A 24,676-nucleotide genomic window follows, 5' to 3' on the forward strand; every position below is an offset into this window, starting at 1 on the left:
AAGGTGTCAGGAAGGGGTCCAGTTTCTGCTTTCTGCACATGGCTAGCCAGTTTTCCCAACACCATTTATTAAACAGGGAATCCTTTCCCCATTGCTTGTTTTTGTGAGGTTTGTCAAAGATCAGATGGTTGTAGATGTGTGGCATTGTCTCTGAGGCCTCTGTTCTGTTCCATTGGTCTATATCTCTGTTTTGGTACCAGTACCGTGCTGTGTTGATTATTGTAGCCTTGTAGTATAGTTTGAAGTCAGGTAGTGTGATGCCTCCAGCTTTCTTCTTTTTGCTTAGGATTGTCTTGGCTATGCAGGCTCTCTTTTGGTTGCATATGAAGTTTAAGGTGGTTTTTTCCAGTTCTGTGAAGAGGGTCATTGGTAGCTTGATGGAGATAGCGTTGAATTTATAAATTACTTTGGGCAGTATGGCCATTTTCACAATATTGATTATTCCTAACCATGAGCATGGAATATTTTTCTATCTGTTTGTGTCTTCTATTATTTCCTTAAGCAGTGGTTTGTCATTCTCCTTAAAGAGGTCCTTTACATCCTTTGTTAGTTATATTTCCAGGTATTTTATTCTCTTTGTAGCAATTGTGAATGGCAGTTCCTTCTTGATTTGCCTCTCTTTAAGTCTGTTATTGGTGTATAGGAATGCTTGTAATTTCTGCACATTGATTTTGTATCCTGAGACTTTGCTGAAGTTGCTTATCAGTTTCAGGAGATTTTGGGCTGAGGTAATGGGGTCTTCTAAATATACAATCACATCATCTGCAAATAGAGACAATTTGACTTCCTTCTTTCCTAAGTGAATACCTAAGTGAAAACCCTTTATTTCTTTTTCTTGCCTGATTGCTCTGGCTAGAACTTCCAATAATATATTGAATAGGAGTGGTCAGAGAGAGCATCCTTGTCTAGTGCCAGATTTCAAAGGGAATGCTTCCCTTTTTGCCCATTCAGTATGATATTGGCTGTGGTCTGTCATAAATAGCTTTTATTATTTTGAGATACGTTCTGACAATACCCAGTTTATTGAGAGGTTTTAGCATAAAGGGCTGTTGAATTTTGTCAAAGGCCTCCTCTGCATCAATTGAGATAATCATGTGGTTTTTGTCTTTGGTTCTGTTTAAGTGGTGGCTTACATTTATAGACTTGCAAATGTGGAACCAGCCTTGCATCCCTGGGATGAAGCCTATTTGATCATGATGGATAAGCTTTTTGATGTGCTGTTGCAATTGGTTTGCCTTTATTTTATTGAAGATTTTTGCATCTATGTTCATCATGGATATTGGCCTGAAATTTTATTTTTGTTGAGTCTCTGCCAGGTTTTGGTATTAGGATGATGTTGGTCTCATAAAATGACTTGGGAAGGATTCCCTCTTTTTGGATGTTTGAAATAGTTTCAGAAGGAGTGGTACCAGCTCCTCTTTGTATGTCTGGTAGAATTCAGCTGTGAACCCATCCGGACCTGGGCTTTTTTTGGTTGGTAGGCTATTGATTGATGCCTCAACTTCTGCCCTTGTTATTGGTCTATTCAGGGTTTTGACTTCTTCCTGGCTTAGGCTTGGGAGGGTGCAAATGTCCAGGAATTTATCCATTTCTTCCAGGTTTACTGGTTTATGTGCATAGAGTTCTTTGTAGCAATCTCTGATGGTAGTTTGAATTTCTGTGGAATCGGTGGTGATATCCCCTTTATTGTTTTTATTGTATCTTTTTGATTCTTCTCTCTTTTCCTTTTTATTAATCTGGCTACCAGTCTATTTTGTTGAGCTTTTCATAAAACCAGCTCCTGGATTTATTGATTTTTTTGAAGGGTTTTTTGTGTCTCTGTCTCCTTCAGTTCTGCACTGATCTTAGTTATTTCTTGTCTTCTGCTAGGTTTTGAGTTTTTTTTTTATCTTGCTCCTCTAGCTCTTTCAATTTTGATGATAGGGTATTGATTTTAGATCTTTCCTTGCTTCTCATGTGGGAATTATTGCTGTAAATTTCCCTCTAGACACTGCTTTAAATGTGTCCCAGAGATTCTGGTACTCTCTGTCTTTGTTCTCATTGGTTTCAAATAACATCTTTATTCCTGCCTTAATTTCGTTATTTACCCAATAGTCATTCAGGAGCAGGCTGTTCAGTTTCCATATAGATGTGTGGTTTTGAGTGAGTTTCTTAATTCTCAGTTCTAATTTGACTGCACTGTAGTCTGAGAGACTATTTGTTATGATTTTCATTCTTTTGCATTTGCTGAGGAATGTTTTACTTCCAATTATGTGATCAATTTTAGAATAAGTGTGATGTGGTGCTGAGAAGAATGTATATTCTGTGGATTTGGGGTGGAGAGTTCTGTAAAAGTCTATTAGGTTTGCTTGGTCCAGGTCTGAGTTCAAATCCTGGATATCCTTGTTAATTTTCTGTCTCATTGATCTGTCTAATACTGACAGTGGAGTGTTAAAGTCTCCCACTATTATTGTGTGGGAGTCTAAGTCTCTTTGTAGGTCATTAAGAACTTGCTTTATGTATCTGGGTGCTCCTGTATTGGGTGTGCATATATTTAGGATCGTTAGCTCTTCTTGTTGCATTGATCCTTTTACCATTATGTAATGCCCTTCTTTGTCTCTTTTGATCTTTGTTGGTTTAAAGTCTATTTTATCAGAGACTAGGATTGCAACTCCTGCCTTTTTTTGCTCTCCATTTTCTTGGTAAATCTTCCACCATCCCTTTGTGTTGAGCCTTTGTGTATCCTTGCACATGAGATTGGTTTCCTGGATACAGCACACTGATGGATTTTGAATTTTTGTCCAATTTGCCAGTCTGTGTCTTTTGATTGGAGCATTTAGTCCATTTACATTTAAGGTTAATATTGTTATGTGTGAATTTGATCCTGCCATTTTGATGCTAGCTGGTTGTTTTGCTGGTTAGTTGATGCACTTTCTTCATTGTGTCTATGTTCTTTACCATTTGGTACATTTTTGGAGTGTCTGGTACTGGTTGTTCCTTTCTAAGTTTAGTTCTTCTTTCAGGAGCTCTTTTAAGGTAGGTCTGGTGGTGACAAAATCTCTCAGCAATTGTGTGTTCATAAAGGATTTTATTTCTCCTTCGCTTATGAAGCTTAGATTGGCCAGATATGAAATTCTGGGTTGAAAGTTCTTGTCTTTAAGGATGTTGAATATTGGCCCCCACTCTCTTCTGGCTTGCAGGATTTCTGCCAAGAGATCCACTGTGAGCCTAATGGGCTTCCCTTTGTGGGTAACCCAACCTTTCTCTCTGGCTGCCCTTAGCATTTTTTCCTTCATTTCAACTCTGGTGAATCTGATGATTATGTGCCTTGGCACTTCTCTTCTTGAGGAATATCTTTGTGGTATTCTCCGTATTTCCTGGACTTGAATATTGGCCTGCCTTGCTAGGTTGGGGAAGTTCTCCTGGATAATATCCTCAAGAGTGTTTTCCAGCTTGGATTCATTCTCTTCATCACATTCAAGTACAACTATCAAACATAGATTAGGTCTTTTCACATAATCCCATATTTCTTGGAGGCTTTTTTCATTTCATTTTACTCTTCTATCTCTAATCTTGCCTTCTCATTTTACTTCATTGAGTTGATCTTAAATCTCTGATATCCTTTCTTCTGCTTGGTTGATTCAACTATTGAAACTTGTATATGCTTTGCGAAGTTCTTGTGTTTTTCAGCTCCATCGGGTCATTTATATTCCTCTCTAAGCTGTTTATTCTCATTAGCATTTTGTCAAACCTTTTTTCAAGGTTATCAGTTTCTTTGCATTGGGTTAACACATGTTCTTTTAGCTCAAAGAAGTTTGTTATTACCCACCTTCTGAAGCCTGTTTCTGTCAATTCATCAGAATCATTCTCCATACAGCTTTGTTCCTTTGCTAGTGAGGCGTTGTGATCCCTTGAAGGAGGAGAGGCATTTTCATCATTTTTGCACTGGTTTCTTCCCATCTTTCTGGATTTATCTACCTGTGGTCTTTGTAGTTGGTGGCTTTCAGATGGGGTCTCTGAGTAGATGTCCTTTTTGTTGATGTTGAAGTTATTTCTTGCTGTTTTTTAGTTTTTCTTCTAACAGTCAGGCCCCTCTGCTGTAGGACTGCTGGACCCACTCCAGACCCTGCTTGCCTGGGGATCACCTGTAGCAGCTGTAGAACAGCCTGGGTTGCTGCCAGTTTCTTCTTCTGTTATCTTCGTCCCAGAAGGATACCCGCCAGATGTCAACCTGAGCTCTCCTTTATGAGGTGTCTCTTTGGATATACGGGGTTCAGGGAGCCACTTGAGGAGACAGTCTTTCCCTTACAGGAGCTCAAGTGCTGTGCTGGGAGCTCCACTGTTCCATTCAGAGCTGCTGGACAGGTACATTTAAGTCTGCTGCAGTGGAACTCATAACTGCCTTTTTTCCCACGTGCTCTGTCCTGGGAACATGGGGCTTTATTTATAAGTTCCTGATGTGCTGCTGTCTTTTTTCAGAGATGCCCTGCCCAGCAAGGAGGTAGCCTAGTCACAGTCTGCCAGCAGAGGTGTTGCTGAGCTGCCATGGGCTCTGCCCAGCAACTGTGTGGACTTCCTTGTGGTTTTGCTTGCAGAGGTATAGTTAGAACTGCCTCGGTAATGGCGGTCTGCCTCAGTAATGGTGCACTGCCTCAGTAATGGCAGACTGCCTCGGTAATGGTGGACTGCCTTGGTAGTGGTGGACTACCTCGGTAATGGCGGACACCCAACAAAGCTGGACCGTCCCAGGTCCAGCTGCACTTGCTGCAAAACTCTCAATCCATAGCGTTTCAGATTGCTGGGCTTTGTGGGGGTGAGACCCACTGAGCCAGACCACCTGGCTCCCTGTTTCAGCCCCCTTTTTTTCAGTTGAATGGGCGGCTCTGTCTCCCAGGCGTTCCAGGCGCCAGTTGAAACGGCCTCCCAGATTTGTGTGAGTTTTTATGTGGAGACCCGCTGTGCCACCTGAAGCAGCCATGCTGGAAACTNTTTTTCAGTTGAATGGGTGGCTCTGGCTCCCAGGTGTTCCAGAGGCCAATTGAAATGGCCACCCAGATTTTTGTGAGTTTTTGTGTGGAGACCTGCTGTGTGGGCTGAAACAGCCATGCTGGAAACTCACGGCTTTTTTCAGCCAGGGAATCTCCTGGTCTGTGGGCAATAAAAACTCGTTTGGAAATGTGGTGATCACTCACCCTCTACATTGTTCTCACTGGGAACTGCACTCTAGAACTGTTCCTGTTCAGCCATCTTGGATCAGTATATCAAGAGCACCATTTTTTTTTAGTGGAGGAAGAAGCCTCTGGAGGGCAACATTTAACTAATGTTTTAATCTTCCATTTCAAAATGAACACGAAATACTACAGAAGGTTTTCAAAACTATTTCTCTCCCAGTAGACAAGCATCTTCCATTTTAGAACAGAATTATAGCTAAGGATAAGCTTAGTATGGGAACAGAAAGGGAATGAGCTCCTGGATGGTTTGCCTCCAGTCATGGGCATCTTACTGATTCAGTTCAGTCCAGGATAGTCGGGGCACAGTGGTAGAATTTCATTCTTTCCTCAGGCCATTGTTTTCTAGACTTTTTTGACTGAGATGCATAAAAAGAAGTACTTTTGTATTGCAACCCAGTATATGTCACATATGTAACATGAATAAAACAGAGTGATCCTTAACGTTTTAATATGTAATATGCTGATATTTTCTTATTTCACTCTATTTTATTTCATGCCTTTTTTATTTTTAATGCCAGTCTTGATGCACTCTATTGCTTTCATGACCCATCAATGGGTCACACAACTCACAGCTGTTAACAACACTGCCCTAAAGGGCTATTATCACAGCCTAAGGAGATAGGCTCCATCAGTTAATTACATAAGACACTGAAAGCAGCACCAAATGCTGCTGTCTTTGTTTGGGATCAACCAAGCTGAATTATTTATAATTAATCAACCAGCATGCATTGTTTGTACCTTCCATATAGGAGGTTCAGTTCTACCTGAAGCTTTTGGGGTAGCTGAGAAGACAAAACAAAACACTTGCTGTCTTCACAAAGTCATGCACCATTAACTGAGCTTCAAAAAACATTAACTGAGCACTTAATATGTTCCAAACACTGTGTAAAAGCCTAAAGGTACAATGATAAGTCGCAGACAGCTGTATAGGGGCCACACACACAAGAGAGCCGATATTTAAGTCCAACACAGCATATGTTATGACAGATCTGAGAACAGAACAGAGTGCTCTGGGAGCACTGAGGAAGAGTTTGTGAATGCCAGCAGGGATTATGGAAGGCAATATGAGGGAACTGATTTATGCTGAGTCTTGAAGAACAGGCAGGAGTTGCCTAGACAGAGTGAGAAAAAACAGGCAAAGAAGATGAATAGCTCATGAGAAAGGCAAGAGACAGTAGATGAAACTCACTCAGAAACATTGGAACATGGACACATGGGGGAAGATGAGTCAGAAGAGGAAGCCAAGGAGATGGGGGCCATGATGCTCTGAGTATCAGGCCCAGTTGTTTAGATGATGTGGAGCCATGAAGACTTTCAAGCAAGATTATTCAAACTCGCTTTTATAAAATATCACTTTGCAGCAAGGTAGAGGATGAGTTGGAGGTGAGCAAAGCTGGTGAGGGTCCAATCAGGAAAATGACAGAGATAATGGTTTATGATAAAGCTGATTCTGGATACCTACATTTTGTGGCAAAGAGATCACATCCCTTCTGAAATTACTGGCATGTGAAAATTTTAGTTCGGGGATTTTTATTCCAGTAGGTGAAAGAGACAAAGTATTCCTGCAAGGAATTGTCTCATAATCATTGGAGAAGAATAATACATAGAAATGTCCAGTTTGAATTGCCTCATTTCTCCTTCCTCATCAGTAAAGGTTGAGACCCTCACAGCCTGCCCTCTTTTCCCCTATTTCTTTTTTTCTTGGTGGGTGGGGTGGGGGGTGTTGGTCATTTATTGGCCTAATGGATACATGGGTGATCATTCTGTGAGAAATCACTGAGCTATATATTCATGTTTTACCTGCTTTCTATGTGTTACAATTTTCTGATATTTTATGAATTGCTATTACAATATAGGTCTATTTGAAACTTATGAAAAGGAAAATGGGCAAATGTCTTATATTTTATCTGGTTGCTGCCTTGCACCCCACTGTTCTCAGGGAACCTTGTTCTGACTTCACTAATTCTGAAAGGCTAGAATTAGTCCCTTTCAGAATTAGTCCCTTCTGAGCCTGTCCTTTTCCATCATGTCCAAATTCTTAATGAATACAGTTGATAACCCTTGTAATAATGGGTCAACAGCTCGATGATACCTCTTTCATAGAATATGCATGAACTATGTAGAAACAATGCATTGTCCCATCAGAGAAGGTGCAAATTTCATTCTCTATGAAAACAAGAATGAAATATCATGAGAATGCCATCAGGGCAGTGAATATAAGGAGAGAAGAAATAAGAGACAATCGGGGGCATTTGTAATTTTGAAGAAACCACTATTTTTTTTTTTCTGTAGACCTCCTCTGTAGACAACCACTAATTTTTTTTATTCAACTTTCATTTTAGACACAGAGGGTTCATGTGGCAGGTTGTTACTTGAGTATATTGCATCCAGGAAGTGAGCATAATAATCAATAGGTAGTTTTTCAACCCATGCCTTCCTCCCTCCCTGCCCCCTCCAGTAGTCTGCAGTGCCTGTTGTTCCCATGTTAATGTTCATGTGTCCCCAGTGTTTGGCTCCCTCTTATAAGTGAGAACATGCAGTGTTTGGTTTTCTAATCCTGGATTAATTCACTTAAGATATGGCTTCCAGCTCCATCCGTGTTGCTGCAAAAGATATGATTTTTTATGGCTGCATAGTACTACATGGTTTATATGTACCACATTTTCTTTATCCAATCCAGGCACCCAGGTTGATTCCATGTCTTTGTTATTGTGAATAGTATAGCAATGACCATACAACTGCATGTGTCTTTTTGGTATAATGATCTATTTCATTGGGCATATACTCAGTAATGAGATTGCTGAGTTGAATAATAGCTCTGCTTTAAGTTCTTTTAGAAATCTCCAAACTGATTTCCACAGTGGATGAACTAATTTACACTCCCACCAACAGTGTATGAGCGTTCCCTTTTCTCAAATTATAAAAATCTTAGAAGAAAACCTAGGAAATACCCTTCTTGACATCAGCCTTGACAAAGAATTTTTAGCTAACTCCTCAAAAGCAATTGCAACAATAACAAAAATTGACGAGTGGGACCTAATTAAACTACGGAGCTTCTGCACAGCAAAAGAAACTATCAACAGAGTAAACAGACAACCTACAGGATGGGAAACAATATTCACAAACTATGCATTTGACAAAGGTCTAACATCCAAAATCTATAACGAAGTTAAACAAATGAACAAGCAAAAAAAATAAATAACCCCATTTTAAAAAATGGGCAATGGGCATGAACAGAACAGCACTTTTTCATATGTTGGTTGACTGCTTGTATGTCTTCTAAAGAAAAAATGCTCATCATCACTAATCATCAGAGAAATGCAAATCAAAACCACAATGAGAAAAACAACAGACACTGGCAAGGCTGCGGAAGAAAAGGGAATGCTGTACCCTATTTATTTATTCATTTGTATCTCCCTTAAATGTCATCCCTAGGTAAGTGCTCCCTTAGGTAAGAATGGGCCTCGTTTTATTTCATTGGTATTTTTCCCCTTTCCATAGGCTAAACTTCTTGGAAAGGCGGTGGAGTAGGGCATACCCACATGTGTTTCTGTACATAAGAAAAAATAACCTGAAATTCACATCACAATGTCAGGTCCAGTATCTTCAAATCCTTACAAAAAAGATGCCCAGTTACAACTCAAAACCCTGAACTTGGAATGATTATTTGTTAATCAAGGCCAATGGGGAAAGGAGAGTGGTAAGGAGAAAACCTTAATACACCATAAAAGCAGCTTTTAGTAATCATTGAAAAATCCTTGATTCAATATGACAAATTTAAGTTTTTTCGTCTCTAGTACCCACACAAAAAGCTTAGTATTCAGAAGCATTTTATCTAAGCTGGAAGCACTCTAATGACAATTCAGAAGCCTTTACTCTCTCCTCAGGAAACATTTCAGTTAGGACAATGGTGCAGAACAAGATGCTGGTGTAAAGAATTTGCATGAACAAAGCATAAATAGATGCATAATCAGGTTTAGTTTGAAGACCAAAAGCTCAAATGCTTTTTATAACCTCTTCTCTTTCAGACAGAATTTTTCATTTTCCATTTCCAAAAACTTTTCCAAACAATGTGAAAGCACAGTAAGGAAACAAAATAATGAAACACTGTAAGTATTTGCATGTAAGGAAATTCAGAAGTCATATCTTGTTCTGTGTGTACCATATTATCAGCCTCAATTATTTTCTTTTGATAAAAATCGGTTGGAGAGCTGTTGCAAAGCATCTTTTAATAGTTTTAAAATGGGAATTTTTTCTGTGCAATTGGCATCAGGTTAATCAGGTATCTCTTTCAATTGTTTAAACAAACGATTTGAAAATGTTCCTTAATATTTACTCTACAAATATATTAAATCCTTCTCAAAAATTAAAAATTTGCAGGTATTTTGATGTCACTAAAGGCTCATAGAACTGATAGCTTCATTTGTAAGAATTTTCACTAGTCACATGGCCAGCATTCCACAAAGATTAACTAGCTGTAAACGTACCTTAGAAGTAGCCATTTCTCTTAAAGAAGACTTAGGCCACCTTGACCACTATGCTCCTGAACTTAAAACTAGTCTTAATGCTGTCACTAACATACATTGGATGGAAGCTACATTCCTGTTTTGCTGACTAATTTTTAACATTTTTCTGCTATAAATCCTGGCTGCCTTGGCATTTTACTTGTCTTCAACTGTAAAAGAGCATGCCTCAAAAGATAATCCCGAGGGAGGGATCCAAGATGGCCAATTAGGAGCAGCTCTGGATTACAGCTCCCAGCGAGAGCATGCAGGGCGAGTGGACTCCGCATTTCCAGATGGATTTTTATTGCCCACAGACAAGGAGATTCCTGGGCAGAGGAGCCCCACGGGTCGCCAGCACAGCTGTTTTGGCCAGTGTGGCGGGTCTCCACACAAAATACTCACATGGGTCCAGGCGCCCTTTCAGCTGGCAACTGGAGTGCCTAGGAGACAGAGCCACCAATTCAACTGATAAAAAGGAGACTGAAACAGACAGCCAGGCCAGGAGATTCCAGGGCTATAAAGCACCATGAATCTCCAGCACAGCTGTTCCAGCCAGCGCAGTGGGTCACCACACGGGAAATCACACAGATCTGGGCACCTTTTCTACAGGTGACTGGAATGCCTGGGAGACAGAGTTGCCCATTCAACTGATAAAAAGGGGGCTGAAACAGGGAGTTGAGGCAGCAATTAATAGCCTACCAACCAAAAAAAGCACAGGTCCAGATGGGTTCACAGCCAACTCTACCAGACATACAAAGAGGAGCTGATGCCATTCCTTCTGAAACTATTCCAAACAATCCAAAAAGAGGGAATCCTTCCCAAATCATTTTATGAGACCAATATCATCCTGATACCAAAAACCAGCAGAGACTCAGCAAGAAAAGAAAATTTCAGGGCAATATCCATGATGAACACAGATGCAAAACTCTTTGATAAAATACTGGCAAACCAATTGCAACAGCCCATCAAAAAGCTTATCCATCACGATCAAGTAGGCTTCATCCCGGGGATGCAAGACTGGTTCAACATATGCAAATGTATAAACGTAATTCACCACATAAACAGAACCAAAGGCAAAAAACCACACGATTATCTCAATAGATGCAGAGAAGGCCATTGACAAAATTCAAACAGCCGTTTATGCTAAAAATTCTCAATAAACTAGGTATTGACAGAACATATCTCAAAATAATAAAAGCTATTTAAGACAAACCAACAGCCAATTTCATACTGAATGGGCCAAAACTGGAAGCATTCCCTTTGAAATCTGGCACTAGACAAGGAAGCCCTCTCTCACCACTCCTATTCAATATAGTATTGAAAGTTCTAGCCAGAGCAATCAGGCAAGAAAAAGAAATAAAGGTATTCAATTAGGAAAGGAGGAAGTCAAATTGTCTCTATTTGCAGATGACATGATTGTATATTTAGAAGACTCCATCATCTCAGCCCAAAATCTCTTGAAACTGATAAGCAACTTCAGCAAAGTCTCAGGATACAAAATCAATATGCAGAAATCACAAGCATTCCTATACACCAATTACAGATTTAAAGAGAGGCAAATCAAGAAGGAAATGCCATTCACAATTGCTACAAAGAGAATAAAATACCTAGGAATACAACTAACAAAAAATGTAAAGGACCTCTTCAAGGAGAACTACAAACCACTGCTCATCGAAATAAGAGAGGACACAAACAGGTGGAGAAACATTCCATGCTCATGGTTAGGAAGAATCAATATTGTGAAAATGGCCATACTGCCCAAAGTAATTTATAGATTCAATGCTATCCCCATCAAGCTACCAATGACCTTCTTCACAGACCTGGAAAAAAACACCTTAAACTTCATATGGAACCAAAAGAGAGCCCTCATAGCCAAGTCAATTCTAAGCAAAAAGAAGAAAACTGGAGGCATCACACTACCTGACTTCAAACTATACTACAAGGCTACAGTAATCAAAACAGCACAGTACTGGTACCAAAACAGAGATATAGACCAATGGAACAGAACAGAGGTCTCAGAGACAATGCCACACATCTATAATCATCTGATCTTTGACAAACCTCACAAAAACAAGCAATGGGGAAAGGATTCCCTGTTTAATAAACGGTGTTGGGAAAACTGGCTAGCCATGTGCAGAAAGCAGAAACTGGACCCCTTCCTGACACCTTATGCTAAAATTAACTCCAGATGCATTAAAGGCTTAAACATAAGACTTAATACCATAAAAACCCTAGAAGGAAATCTAGGAAAAACCATTCAGGACATAGGCATAGGCAAGGACTTCATGACTAAAACACCAAAAGCATTGGCAACAAAAGCCAAAATAGACAAATGGGACCTAATCAAACTCCAGAGCTCTGCATAGCAAAAGAAACAGTCATTAGAGTGAATCAGCAACCAACAGAATGGGAAAAAAATTTTGCAATCTACCCATCTGACAAAGGGCTAATATCCAGAATCTACAAAGAACTAAAACAGATTTACAAGAAAAAAACAAACAAGCCCATTCAAAAGGGGGCAAAGGATATGAACAGACACTTTACAAAATAAGACATACATGAGGTCAACAAACATATGAAAAAATGCTCATCATCACTGGTCATTAGAGAAATACAAGTGAAAACCACATTGAGATACTATCTCATGCCAGTTAGAATGGCGATCATTAAAAAATCTGGAGACAACAGATGCTGGAGAGCATGTGGAGAAATAGGAATACTTTTACACTGTTGGTGGGAGCGTAAATTAGGTCAACCATTGTGGAAGATAGTGTGGCAATTCCTTAAGGACCTAGAAATAGAAATTCGATTTGACCCAGCAATCCCATTACTGGGATTTAAATCCCATTTATAATCCAAAGGATTATAAATCCCATTTAAATCCCATTTAAAATCCCATTTATAATCCAAAGGATTATAAATCATTCTATTATAAGGACACATGCACACAAATGTTCATTGCAGCAGTGTTTACGATAGCAAAGTCTTGGAACCAACCCAAATGCCCATCAATGATAGACTGGACAGGGAAAATGTGGTACATATACACCATGGTATACTATGCAGCCATCAGTAACGATGAATTTGTGTCCTTTAGGGACATGGATGAACCTGGAAACCATCATTCTCAGCAAACTGACACAAGAACAGAAAATCAAACACTGCATGTTCTCACTCATAGGTGGGTGTTGAGCAATGAGAACACATGGACACAGGGAGGGGAGCATCACACACTGGGGTCTGTGGGAGGGAACTAGAGGAGGGACAGTGGGGGGTGGGGAGTTGGGGAGGGATAACATAGGGAGAAATGCCAGATATAGGTGAAGGGGAGGAAGGCAGCAAACCACACTGCCATGTATGTACCTATGCAACAATCTTGCATGTTCTTCACATGTACCCCAAAACCTAAAATGCAATAAAATATATTTTAAAAATAAGATAATCCCAGTGTCCCTATGCCGCATTTACTAAGATTTAGAAGTTTTATTATATCCCCTTGAGTGCTCCTTCAAGACATTTTGCCAATCTCTTTCTGAAATTTTCTCTTCTTTTCCTATCAATCTCCAAGTAATACAGATGCTTCAGGGTGGTGTGGTGGAATGACCCTGGACTTTGGGGTTCCATTCCAAAGATATGAATCCTTGGCAGTAATCTTTCAGTAACACTGAGTATTACTGGCAAAATTTATCCTTTTTGAGACCTTTCTCCTCTAAGCAATGCGACAACACCAAGGTTAAATAAGTATTATTGTCTCCTTCTTTTCCTTTTCTCGCATTAGGTCTGACACCATGTATCCTCCAGCGGCCTTTCTTCACCCTTCCCACTTTTCTTACTCAGTATTCTATCAGAAACCTTCTACACAACTCTTTTGCAACCACATGACTCGATTCTTATCAACAGGAAAACATTTATGGGTATAGTTAATGACAGCACCAAGGAGTGGTTTGAGGGAAACTTTAATCCATCCTCAATATAATCCTCACTAGGTTATATATAAGAATATATAACCTTGAGTTTGTTATGCTAACACTGCTTTAAGACAAGTCCCTAATCTCTAGCATCTCCAAAACTGACTGAAATTAACATAAAATCTAAGTAAAAAGAGCATTCTCCTTGTGAAAGCATTTTATGATAAATCTACCTCCTACTTCCCACCAGATAGCCATTCCTCAGTCCGTAGAGTTTAGAAATTCTAGAGCTCGCCACTAAGCCTTATCTATTCTCCCCAAGATAATGCATTCTTACCTCTATGGCTGGCCCTATTGTCCTCCTAAAATTCCCGTCTTTTCTCCTTTCTTTCTTGTGACTCGACCAGCGGAGCTACAGCTCTCCTTCCTCTGATTCAATATTACTAAGCCCGTGTGAGTCCATTCATACTCCCCGCCTAGCCCCCAAGACTAACAACAGCTCCATGCTGGGGTTTGTCAGTAAGTATGATGCTGCCCTCAGGAGCAATCCCAGGACACAAATGTAGTAACAGCAGGTGGGCGTTTAGTCTGAAGACAAATCACCAAGGAGAAAAATTGCTAGACATATGCCCATTAGGGCAAAAAACAGAAAGGACAAAGGACCAGATAGCAAGAGGAAGTGAGGAAACATGCTTGACCTCTTATTGACATAAATTTAATCAGAAATCATGGCAGAAATTTTAGAAGTTTTACAATAATGTTTCTAACAGCTGAAGTAGTTTTGATAAGGGGAAAGGAGTAAAGGAAATCAGGAATAGTTGGAAAGTTTTCACCTGATTTAACAAAGGTTATTATTTTGTATAAATCATCCAGAGAACTTACTTAAAATGCAAATTCCTGGGCTCTGTCTCTAGAGATTTTTTATTCAGGGTTTGGCGTAAAGCCAAGATTCTGCATTTTAACAAATACCCTGGTGATTGCAATGGAGATGGTCCAAGGACCACACTTTGAAAAACAGTAAGAGAGGGTGAAGTCAGGGGAAAGGTCTCTGAACCATGGTTATGAAGACCTCATGCTGCCACTGTCACTATCCCTGAGAGACATTGGGAAAGTCACTAACCTCCTTTAATCTCCTTTAACCTTCTTATCAATAAGATGAAAGGATTCAATGAGATGGTCTTTAAAAACCTTTTTTTTTTTTCTTTTTAGATAGCCTTGTTCTGTCACCCACGCTGGAGTGCAGTGGTGCAATCTCAGCTCACTGCAAACTTCGCCTACCAGATTCAAGCAATTCTCCTGCCTCAGCCTCCCGAGTAGCTGGAATTACAGGCCACCACGCCTGGCTAATTTTTGTATTTTTAGTAGAGATGGGGTTTTGCCATGTTGGCCATCTGGTCGCAAACTCCTGACCTCAGGTGATCCACCCGCCTCGGTCTCCCAAAGTGCCAGGATTACAGGTGTGAGCCATTGTGCCTAGCCTAAAAACCTTTCTAATGCTAAGAAATTAATGATCTATTTTCTTTAATAGTTCTTCATAACCATCTTCTCCCTTTAAAGATTAAAAATGGTAATTATATTGGTGTCTGTGAGAAGAGGACAAACAAATGTGCTGGTTATAACAATATTTAATAATAAAACAAGGGAGGTTCCTATGTGATCTTCTGTACATAGCAGCAGCCCTTCTCTAGTTCCAAATTGGGCTCCACAATACTCTAACACATTTTTGGAGTCCCAGGTCACAGAATTTTTTCTTTTTTTAAATCTGTGTACATTCTCATCAGTATTGTATTCTTCCAATTTATTATTTCCTCCACTCACTGAACTAGGTATACACTTAAAATACAGAACATGAGAAGTTAGGTTTGAGAGTAGAGAAAAATATCCTTTTAATGTGTAAGAACCATAAGGTTCCTCATGTAGTATATAAAAATATATTACAAATATATATTTGTAATGTCCTTGACAGAAAAATTGTGCCCATTTCTCCAGTTCCTAATATTATATTAGCAGAAGATGGGTAAAAACAAACATGTTTTTTGAGCCTACATGCATGATGCTGTGTGCTCATTGTCCCTGTATCTTCTCAATTCTTTTCATAGCAAGAATCATCCTGGTTTAGAATTATTCACTCTACAAACATTTACTGAATGAACACTGAGCCAAAACTGTGCTAGGAACTGGGATTTCAGAAATAAGTAAAACCTAGTCCTCTGTTTTCAAGAAGCAAATAGACAAAGAAGATAGACATGCATCATCACTTAATTGCAAAATGTTTTGATAATTGCAGTTGTACTAACTGCAGCTTTGCCAGGTGGATAAATAAAACTCGGGGAGTATAATCAAGAAAGACTTTATAGGAGAACTTATCTTTACAGATGAGGAGGAATTCACCAGAGAGATGAGAAAAGGAAGAAAATTTCAGCCAGAAGTATGTACAAAGACAAAGGAGTGAAACAGTAGAACTTATTCAGAGAGCTACACATCACTTTATGTGACCAAAGGGAAGGTTGTACGAGGGATCTGCAAGAGATAATGTTGAGAATCCCTAATATTTATTGATTCAAGAATTATTCTAAACATTCTACATGTACGAACACATTCAAGTATTAGCACAACTTTAACATGGAAGGTATGATTATTATCCCTACTTGGCAAATAAAGAACTTGAGGCACACGGATATAAATTAACTCTCCTGGGATTATACAGCCTGTAAGAGCTGTGCTAGGACTGGATCCTGACAGTCTCGCTCTAGCCCATTCTCTGAATTCTGCAGCACTAGTGCTTCTTAGAGATGAGATTGGAGAGATAGGCAGAACCCAGATCAAGGAGAGCCTTGGAAGTCATCACAATGAATTTGGATTTTATCTCAACCAATGAGAACCTGGGGCAAGTTTGATTTGGGTAAGTGAAATTAATAACTTTGAATTCAGGAAAGGACATTCTAGAAGGAACATACAAAATGGACTAGGGAGAGGGCTAAAATTGGAGAAAGGATATCAGGAAGAAAACTAATTGCTCCATAAGAGAGGACAAAAAACTAAACTCAGGAAGTAGCAGTATGATTGGAAAGGAGTGGCAAAGAAAGGGCTGTTCTTTCACTAGGGACAGACTACCTCGTAATCCTCCCTCTGCCTTTGACTCATACCCCTACATAGTAATGTTTTCACCACCTCTTCCTATTGTCCACAACTATATTCTTCCTCTGCTCCTAAATTTCTAATAATCTATCCTTGGTTTCTATTTCTCAATTGGACTATTTGATTAGCCAGGGACTTAAGTACAAACAAGTCCACCAGTAGCTAATGATTTTCAGCGTGAGCCTTACAGTTCTATTTGTGTTCTGCAACACACAAACAGCTTGGTAGCAGTTCGACTGGCAACTAAATGAGAGATAAATAGCTAAGAAAATGCCAAGAAAGGATTACTTTAGATTTAGCAAGCATAGATTGTCTTTCTAAACTTGTTTTCCAAAGAAAATCATCCTTTGTAAACAGCTTCATTAAGTCTTTGCATCGATGTAATATATATATGTATACATAGTCTAAATGGCTTTTCATTCCCTTCTTAGGGAACTCCTACGTCAAATAAGAGTTCTCAAATAATTTAACAAATAAATGTAAGGCTGAGGTTATTGTGGCTGTTTCCTTGTTTCTTTGGCTTTAAAAAAAAACATGAATAATTCTTGAAATGTTTTAATACTCAGAGAAAATCTCTTACATCAAGCCAATAATTCTTCTTACAGTTATCCTGCCATATTTGCCGAGAGTGAACCGAGTGGCTGGGACTATGATTACAGCTTCCACTTACCCAAGACACCCCGATGTGCTCCTGAACCAGATGCTTTTAATCCCTGTGAAGATATTATGGGCTACGACTTCCTTAGAGTCCTGATTTGGCTGATTAATATTCTAGCCATCATGGGAAACATGACTGTCCTTTTTGTTCTCCTGACAAGTCATTACAAACTTACAGTGCCTCGTTTTCTCATGTGCAATCTCTCCTTTGCAGACTTTTGCATGGGGCTCTATCTGCTGCTCATAGCCTCAGTTGATTCCCAAACCAAAGGCCAGTACTATAACCATGCCATAGATTGGCAGACAGGGAGTGGGTGCAGCACTGCTGGCTTTTTCACTGTATTCGCAAGTGAACTTTCTGTCTACACTCTCACCGTCATCACTCTAGAAAGATGGCACACCATCACTTATGCTATTCACCTGGACCAAAAGCTGCGATTAAGACATGCCATTCTGATTATGCTTGGAGGATGGCTCTTTTCTTTTCTAATTGCTATATTGCCCCTTGTGGGTGTCAGCAATTACATGAAGGTCAGTATTTGCTTCCCCATGGATGTGGAAACTACTCTCTCACAAGTCTATATATTAACCATCCTGATCCTCAATGTGGTGGCCTTCATCATAATTTGTGCTTGCTACATTAAAATTTATTTTGCAGTTCGAAACCCAGAATTAATGGCTACCAACAAAGATACAAAGATTGCTAAGAAGATGGCAATCCTCATCTTCACCGATTTCACCTGCATGGCACCTATCTCTTTTTTTGCCATCTCAGCTGCCTTCAAAATGCCTCTTATCACAGTAACCAACTCTAAAGTTTTACTGGTTCTTTTTTATCCCATCAATTCTTGTGCCAATCCATTTCTGTATGCAATATTCACTAAGACATTCCGAAGAGATTTCTTTCTGTTGCTAGGCAAATTTGGCTGCTGTAAACATCGGGCTGAACTTTACAGAAGAAAGGATTTTTCAGCGTGTACCTCCAACTACAAAAATGGCGTCACTGGATCAAATAAGCCTTCTCAGTCCACCTTGAGGGTGTCCGCATTGCACTGTCAAAGTACAGCTCTCCTAGACAAGACTTGCTACAAAGAATATTAACTGTTACATCAGTAACTGCATTATTGAATTGTTCTTAAACCTGTAAAAAAAAAATACCTGTACCAGTAATTTTAACATAGAGTTGGATTTAGAAATGTATTTATTTGTAGATACACTGGGCAAGAGACCTCTACCTAGCAGAAAGTGTAGTCTATGACCACTGCCATTCTAAAAACTATCTGTCACTGGTACATGATGACATAAATACCGAAGTTAGAAATTTTTATAGAAATTTTGACAAAGTAATTTTGTTTGATGAATCTAATATTTTTAAAAATTGAGGTGGTATTTTGCATATTTTTTTTCATTTTTGTAATCTGTATTACATTCTATAAAAATGTTAGTTCATAAGAGATCAGAAATTTAAAATAGCTGGCCTTTTTCCTCAGGTAGCTTGAAAAACACACTCTAGAGATGTACTGTCCGATATGGTAGCCACTAGCCACGTGTGGCTAAATTAGAATTAAATAAAATGAAAAATGTAGTTTCTCAGTTGCACTAGCCACATTTCAAGTTCTCAATAGCTACATGTGACTAGTGGTTATCACACTGGACAGCACAGACACAGAATATTTTTGTCACCACAGAAAGTTCTATTTGTGCTATTATGCAGACTTTTATCTATCCCTTGTCTGGATTCTACTTATTTATAATTTAAGGCAAACATCTAAAGCACATTTCAGCCTATTTGCTTACTGAAACATTAAGCTGTAGACTGTGAACTCCTCATGAGTAGGAATCCTGTCTCAGTCCATTTTGTTTTCCTGCTTCCTACCTCAAGATCTTGGCAATGGTATACTACAAACGTGCTGAATTACAATTACTCTGAAGTTATGAAACATATAATGAAAACAATTTTTTCTAGAGCTTATATTTTTATTTGAATAAAAAAATGTCTAAATATTTAAAAATAATTAAGCTTCATCATTTCTATACTTTGGAGAATATAGAAAAATACGTTCAGTGTTTGCTAGAAGATATTTTTACTTACTGAAATTGGATCTTATAGGACAACAAAACTATGGTTTTAACTAGTGTTTTTTCTATGCTCCTCTGACTTTTTTTTAAAGTAACTCTTACTGAAAGCTAATCCTACACCAAACATCTTGATAAATGTTATATAATTTAACCCATTTAATTTTCATAAAACTCTACAATGTAGATATTATTCACATTTTGTAGGAAAGCAAAACCTATAATTTGCCAAAGTTCTCAAAACAAATAAAAGATACAACTAATAGAATTTAAACTAAAAGCTCTGATTCAGGACCCTAGCCTCTTAATCACTGTATTTTACTTATTCCCATATTGGTAAAACAGTCATCCAAGGGCTTAATATGCATTCAAAGTTCCTTAAATTTTCCCCAACATTTTATTACATTTTTAAATGTGCAGAAAAATTAAAAGAATTGTACAGTGAACACCCATACAGCGCCATTTAGGTTCAAAAATATTTTACCATATTAGCTTCATTACATATATATAATTATCATTATTTATCATCTTATTTTTTTATGTATTTCAGAGTAATTTGCAGACACCAGTACTTAGCCCTAACCATTTCAGCACTCTTATTACTAGCCATATTTATTTACATTTCTAGATAAAATTTACATATAGTGAAATGGACAAATCTTAAGCATAACATTTAATGAGTTTTGAGAAACATATACACCATGTGACCCAAACTTCTGTCAAGACATTAATAGAATATTATCACCCTCAGAAAGTTCCCTCATTCCCCTTCCCAGTTAATTCCTGACACCCAGCCCCACAGGTAAGGATGGATTTTTTTTTTCTCCCATCAATTAGTTTGTCTGTTCTAGAACTTCATATAAGCAGACCATATAGTATATACTTTTTTGTATAAGGCTTCTTTGACCCAACCCAATGTGTTTGCTATTCATCCATGTTATTGCTTGAATTGGTAGTTCATTTCTTCTCATTGTTGATTAGTATTACATTGTATGAATAGAACATTGTTTCTATTCTTCTATCAATTAATATCTGTGCTGTTTCCTGTTTTTAGCTCCTTTGAGATTTTATTATATAAATGTATAGACATAACTAGACACTCTACACATCCAATCTGTTTTCAATCCTTAAGCCACTGTGCAAAGTGATTCAAAGAGATCCTAAAATTATAAATTTTATAAAATCTCTTCCCTGTACTGTGATTTCACATCTCTGGCTTTTCTGCTGCATAACAAGTCACTTGTCTTTATTTAGATGCAGGCCTCTCTCATAAGCCAGTGTTTCAAGATTTGTCTCAGCAATATAACAGAATACCAATTAGTCATGTTGCTGTATACCTAACATAAACTTTCTGATTCATATATAAATCCCAGAACCAAAACAGCTAAGTAAGCAAAAAAGCATAATGGGGAAAATAAAATCTATTCTTGTGGAGAAACTTTATTTAAATTAGACACTCAAATGCAGTTTGAGACCAAGGTACTTGTACAGATACTCTGGCGATAACTTTCGTTACCTTTGCACAAAAACTGATGTTTATTGTCTACATTTTAAGTTTTAACACATGGAGTCACAGTTTATTCTCTCCCTCATTCTCATTCCCATATTCTTCAGTTACTAAGCTCTATCAGTTATTCTTTTGAATTGTCTTCTACACCAGTTTTTATTCCAGGGCCAGGCATGGTGGCTCATGCCCAGCCACATTGAGAGGACAAGGCAGGAGGATCACTTGAAGCCAAAGTTCAAAATTAGCCTGGACAACCTGGAAAGACCCCATCTCTACAAAAATAAAAAATTTTAAATTAGCCAGGTATGGTGCCAACATGCCTGTAGTCCCAGCTACTCAGGAGGCTGAGGCAGGAGAATCGCTTGAGCCCAGGAATTCGAGGCTGGAGTGAGCTATGATGCCACTGTACTCCAGCCTGGGCAACAAAGGGAGACCCTGTCTCAAAAAGAAAAAAAAAAATTCCATATAAATGTAAAATGAAAAAAAAAAATTGTATTCCTACTGCCACATCCACATATCAGGTCATTTTCCCCTTATTCCTATACTATCTCCCTAATTTTTATTCATATCCAATCTTTCCCAGGTCCATACTCTCATACCCACTACCACTGATTAATCTTTATAAAATTCTATTTCACCTTATTATATACCTGCAAAAAAAAAAAATCCTGAGCAATTCATCCAACCTATCAACTTAAATTTTAGAGCTTAGCCTAATATTCAGAGAGCTCCAGTATCTACCCTGGCTCACTGCAGCCTCTACCTCCTGGGCTTAAGTGATCCTCCCACCCAGTCTCCCAAGTAGCTGGAACTACAGGCGTGTACCACCATGCCTGGCTTTTTTTTTTTTTTTCTCCATGTAGAGATGAGGTTTAGCCATGTTGCCCAGGCTGGTCTTGAACTTCTGTCTTAAAGCAATCCTCCTGCCTTGGCTTCCCAAAGTGTTGGGATTACAGGCATGAGCCACCATGCCTGCCCTATCTTTTTCATTTTTAAAAAATTAAACTCTCTTTACTTTCTCCCTAATCCACTACAGTCAAGACTCATCCTTTATCCAAAATAAAGTAGGGCATAAATAATAAATACCTAACTCACAATGGTCTCTCTCTTTGGACTTCTTTAGCATTTCTCCTCTGCATCATTCATTTGTTGCTTACCCTACACTGCTGAGTGTTAATTATCTTTACAAGTACACCTCTTATTCACCTATGACAGGAATTTTTTAGGGATACACTCATCTCTTCTGTCTCTGACTACATCTAGAGTCTTACACATCATAGATGATTAATAATGTTTTAAGCGGATTCATTTTTATGACTGAAATAAAATTGTCCTAGTTAAGAAGTATTTCCTATAGGAGACAGTCTCATCCAAAGCATGTATAGTCTTATTCTGTTTAATTTCTCATACCTAAATCATAAAAATGCAATACTCAATAAATTTATATTTCTATTTTGTAGTTTTTTAACAAACATTTGGTATTATCTCTGGCAGGTTGCAAAATGGCTAAGAGGGGCTAATTCATCTGGAATAACTCATCTAAATTTACAAAACAATTTTAGAAGGGAATGGTATTTTTTCCTCCATTTATAATATTTGCTGTAAAGGGCATGATTTTGGTTTCCTCAAATTGTAGTAAGTCCATATGTAAATTAAGTATCTCTGTCATGAAGATTTCAATACATGTGTTTATAATTAGAAATAATCTTTTCCTCAAAATAAGCAGTACTTTTATCTTTTTTCCCTCTAAGAGTTATTACCTAGGGCTTTCTACTTACAATTTAGCTTTCTAGTTATAAATCACAACATTCCCACCTGGCTTAGAGTATATTTACATGAAAACCAGGATAATATTAACCTACTAATGTGAGTCAGAATAAAATCTCCCACTAAATCCCTTCCCGCCTTACCCACCACAATTAATTGATGCTATTCACTCTAGGTTATTCATTTTCCTGCACAACCTAAGTGACTAAAACTGAGTGTGTCAATTAGAATTTCTTGTTGCTCTATGGAGTCTGATCTACAGAGGTGATTATTTACATATATTATAACCATGACTGAGGTGTTCTGCACACTGAATAAAATAGGTAAATGTACAAGACAAGGTCAGTTGGTCAGTCCCTAAGAGACTAACTGTGCAAACTCCGCCAGACCTTCTTAGTCCACAGAGAGAAGAGAAAAGTACGTAAGAAAGAACTACAGCACAGGCCAGGAGTAGTGGATCACACCTGTAATCCTAGTACTTTGGGAGGCCAAGTACTTTAGGAGGCAAATCACTTGAGCTCACAAGTTTGATACCAGCCTGGGTATTCAGCTCCCTAGTATTTGGGAGGCAAATCACTTCGGCTCACAAGTTTGATACCAGCCTGGGCAACATGGCAAAACCCCGTCTCTACAAAAAATACGACAATTAGCTGGGCATGGTAGCACATGCCTGTAGTCCCAATTACTTAGGAGGCTGAGGCATAAGGATTTCTTGAGCCTGGGAAGTGGAGGCTGCAGTAAGCTGAGATAGCACCACTGCACTCCAGCATGGGTGAAAGAGGCAGACCTTGTTGCAAAAAAAAAAAAAAAAAAAAAAAAAAAAAAAAAAAAAAAAAAAAAAAAAAAAAAAAAAAAAAAAAAAAAAAAAAAAAAAAAAAAAAAAAAAAAAAAAAGGCAGAAAAAAAAAAAAAAAAAAAAAGAGAGAGAGAGGAGGAAAAGAGGGAGTGAAGGAAGAATTACAGCATGCTAACAAAAAATACTTGAGAAATTCTCAAAGTATGCTGGAATAGAAATCTCTCTACCTATAAAAGAGTTCAGAAATGACATTTGCCAAGAGACTGTCTTTATAAGAACTTAAGAAACTTACTTTAGGGTATTTTGTTACAAAAATGCAATAGGAAATGTTTACCTTGGACATAATAAAGAGGTTCCTGAAGTAAAAGTAATATAACAAAGCAAAGTCTCAGGTAAACTTTCCTGACCTCTAGGGCTTGAAAAATAATTTTCTCTTTCAAAATGAACTAGTATCCCACTCTATCTTTACTACACAGGCTAAAAATGTAGATAGTGAAATCAATTTAGTGGGTCAACACCATCAATTTTTTTAATGAAACAAGCAGTATCAAACAGATGATGTCAGAAGGCTATCATATGCTAAAGGCAAGCATGATTTTCTGAAATTTTTGCTTCATTTGCGTATGTGTGACAATGGACATGCAAATATATACTGAGTTGTTAAATTCTATTTCTTAGTGTAGATTCTGTGTAAAAGTCACTGTTCAGACAACTTCTCAAGAACTGGGATTTTTCCTAGCATTATCTGAGACTAATCAAAAAGTAACAGATCCAAAATAATTTGGTGATCTCTTAATTAGCTCCATAGTCACCACTGAACTATCTAATTGGTTTATGTTATCATGCAAGGAAAATTATTGTTTTGTGGTAAGCATATATTTAAATTGATTTTTTGCATTTTTAAAAGACAAGGGGCATGAGGGCAAGCAGAGACACAAATAAACAACCATGACTGTGTTCTTTAATGATAAAATTCACTACACAAATAAAGAGGCCCAACGTAATAACAGTATTTGTTATATGTCATTTTTAAAAAATCACTAAAGTAAAATGAGATTTTAAAGTTCACAGTGAAAAACAGGAAAGGCATTTTTTTTTCCCATTTATTTATTT

General features: G+C 38.1%; 1 protein-coding gene across 4 annotated transcripts in view; it reads left to right on the plus strand.

Annotated features, from left to right (window-relative positions):
* Positions 1 to 19,433, plus strand: part of LHCGR (luteinizing hormone/choriogonadotropin receptor) — a 65,859-nt gene extending 46,426 nt beyond the window's left edge. For all 4 annotated transcript variants that reach the window (XM_017548515.2, XM_037745717.1, XM_037745718.1 and 1 more), the window contains one exon: positions 17,367 to 19,433. In XM_017548515.2, the coding sequence (XP_017404004.1) occupies positions 17,367 to 18,519 (1,153 nt within the window). In that variant the 3' untranslated portion in view covers positions 18,520 to 19,433. The remainder of the gene's footprint in view (positions 1 to 17,366) is intronic.
* The last annotated feature ends 5,243 nt before the right edge of the window (positions 19,434 to 24,676 follow it).

The sequence above is a fragment of the Cebus imitator genome, unplaced genomic scaffold (genome assembly GCF_001604975.1).
Source record: "Cebus imitator isolate Cc_AM_T3 unplaced genomic scaffold, Cebus_imitator-1.0 Scaffold209, whole genome shotgun sequence".
Lineage (NCBI taxonomy): Eukaryota > Metazoa > Chordata > Mammalia > Primates > Cebidae > Cebus > Cebus imitator.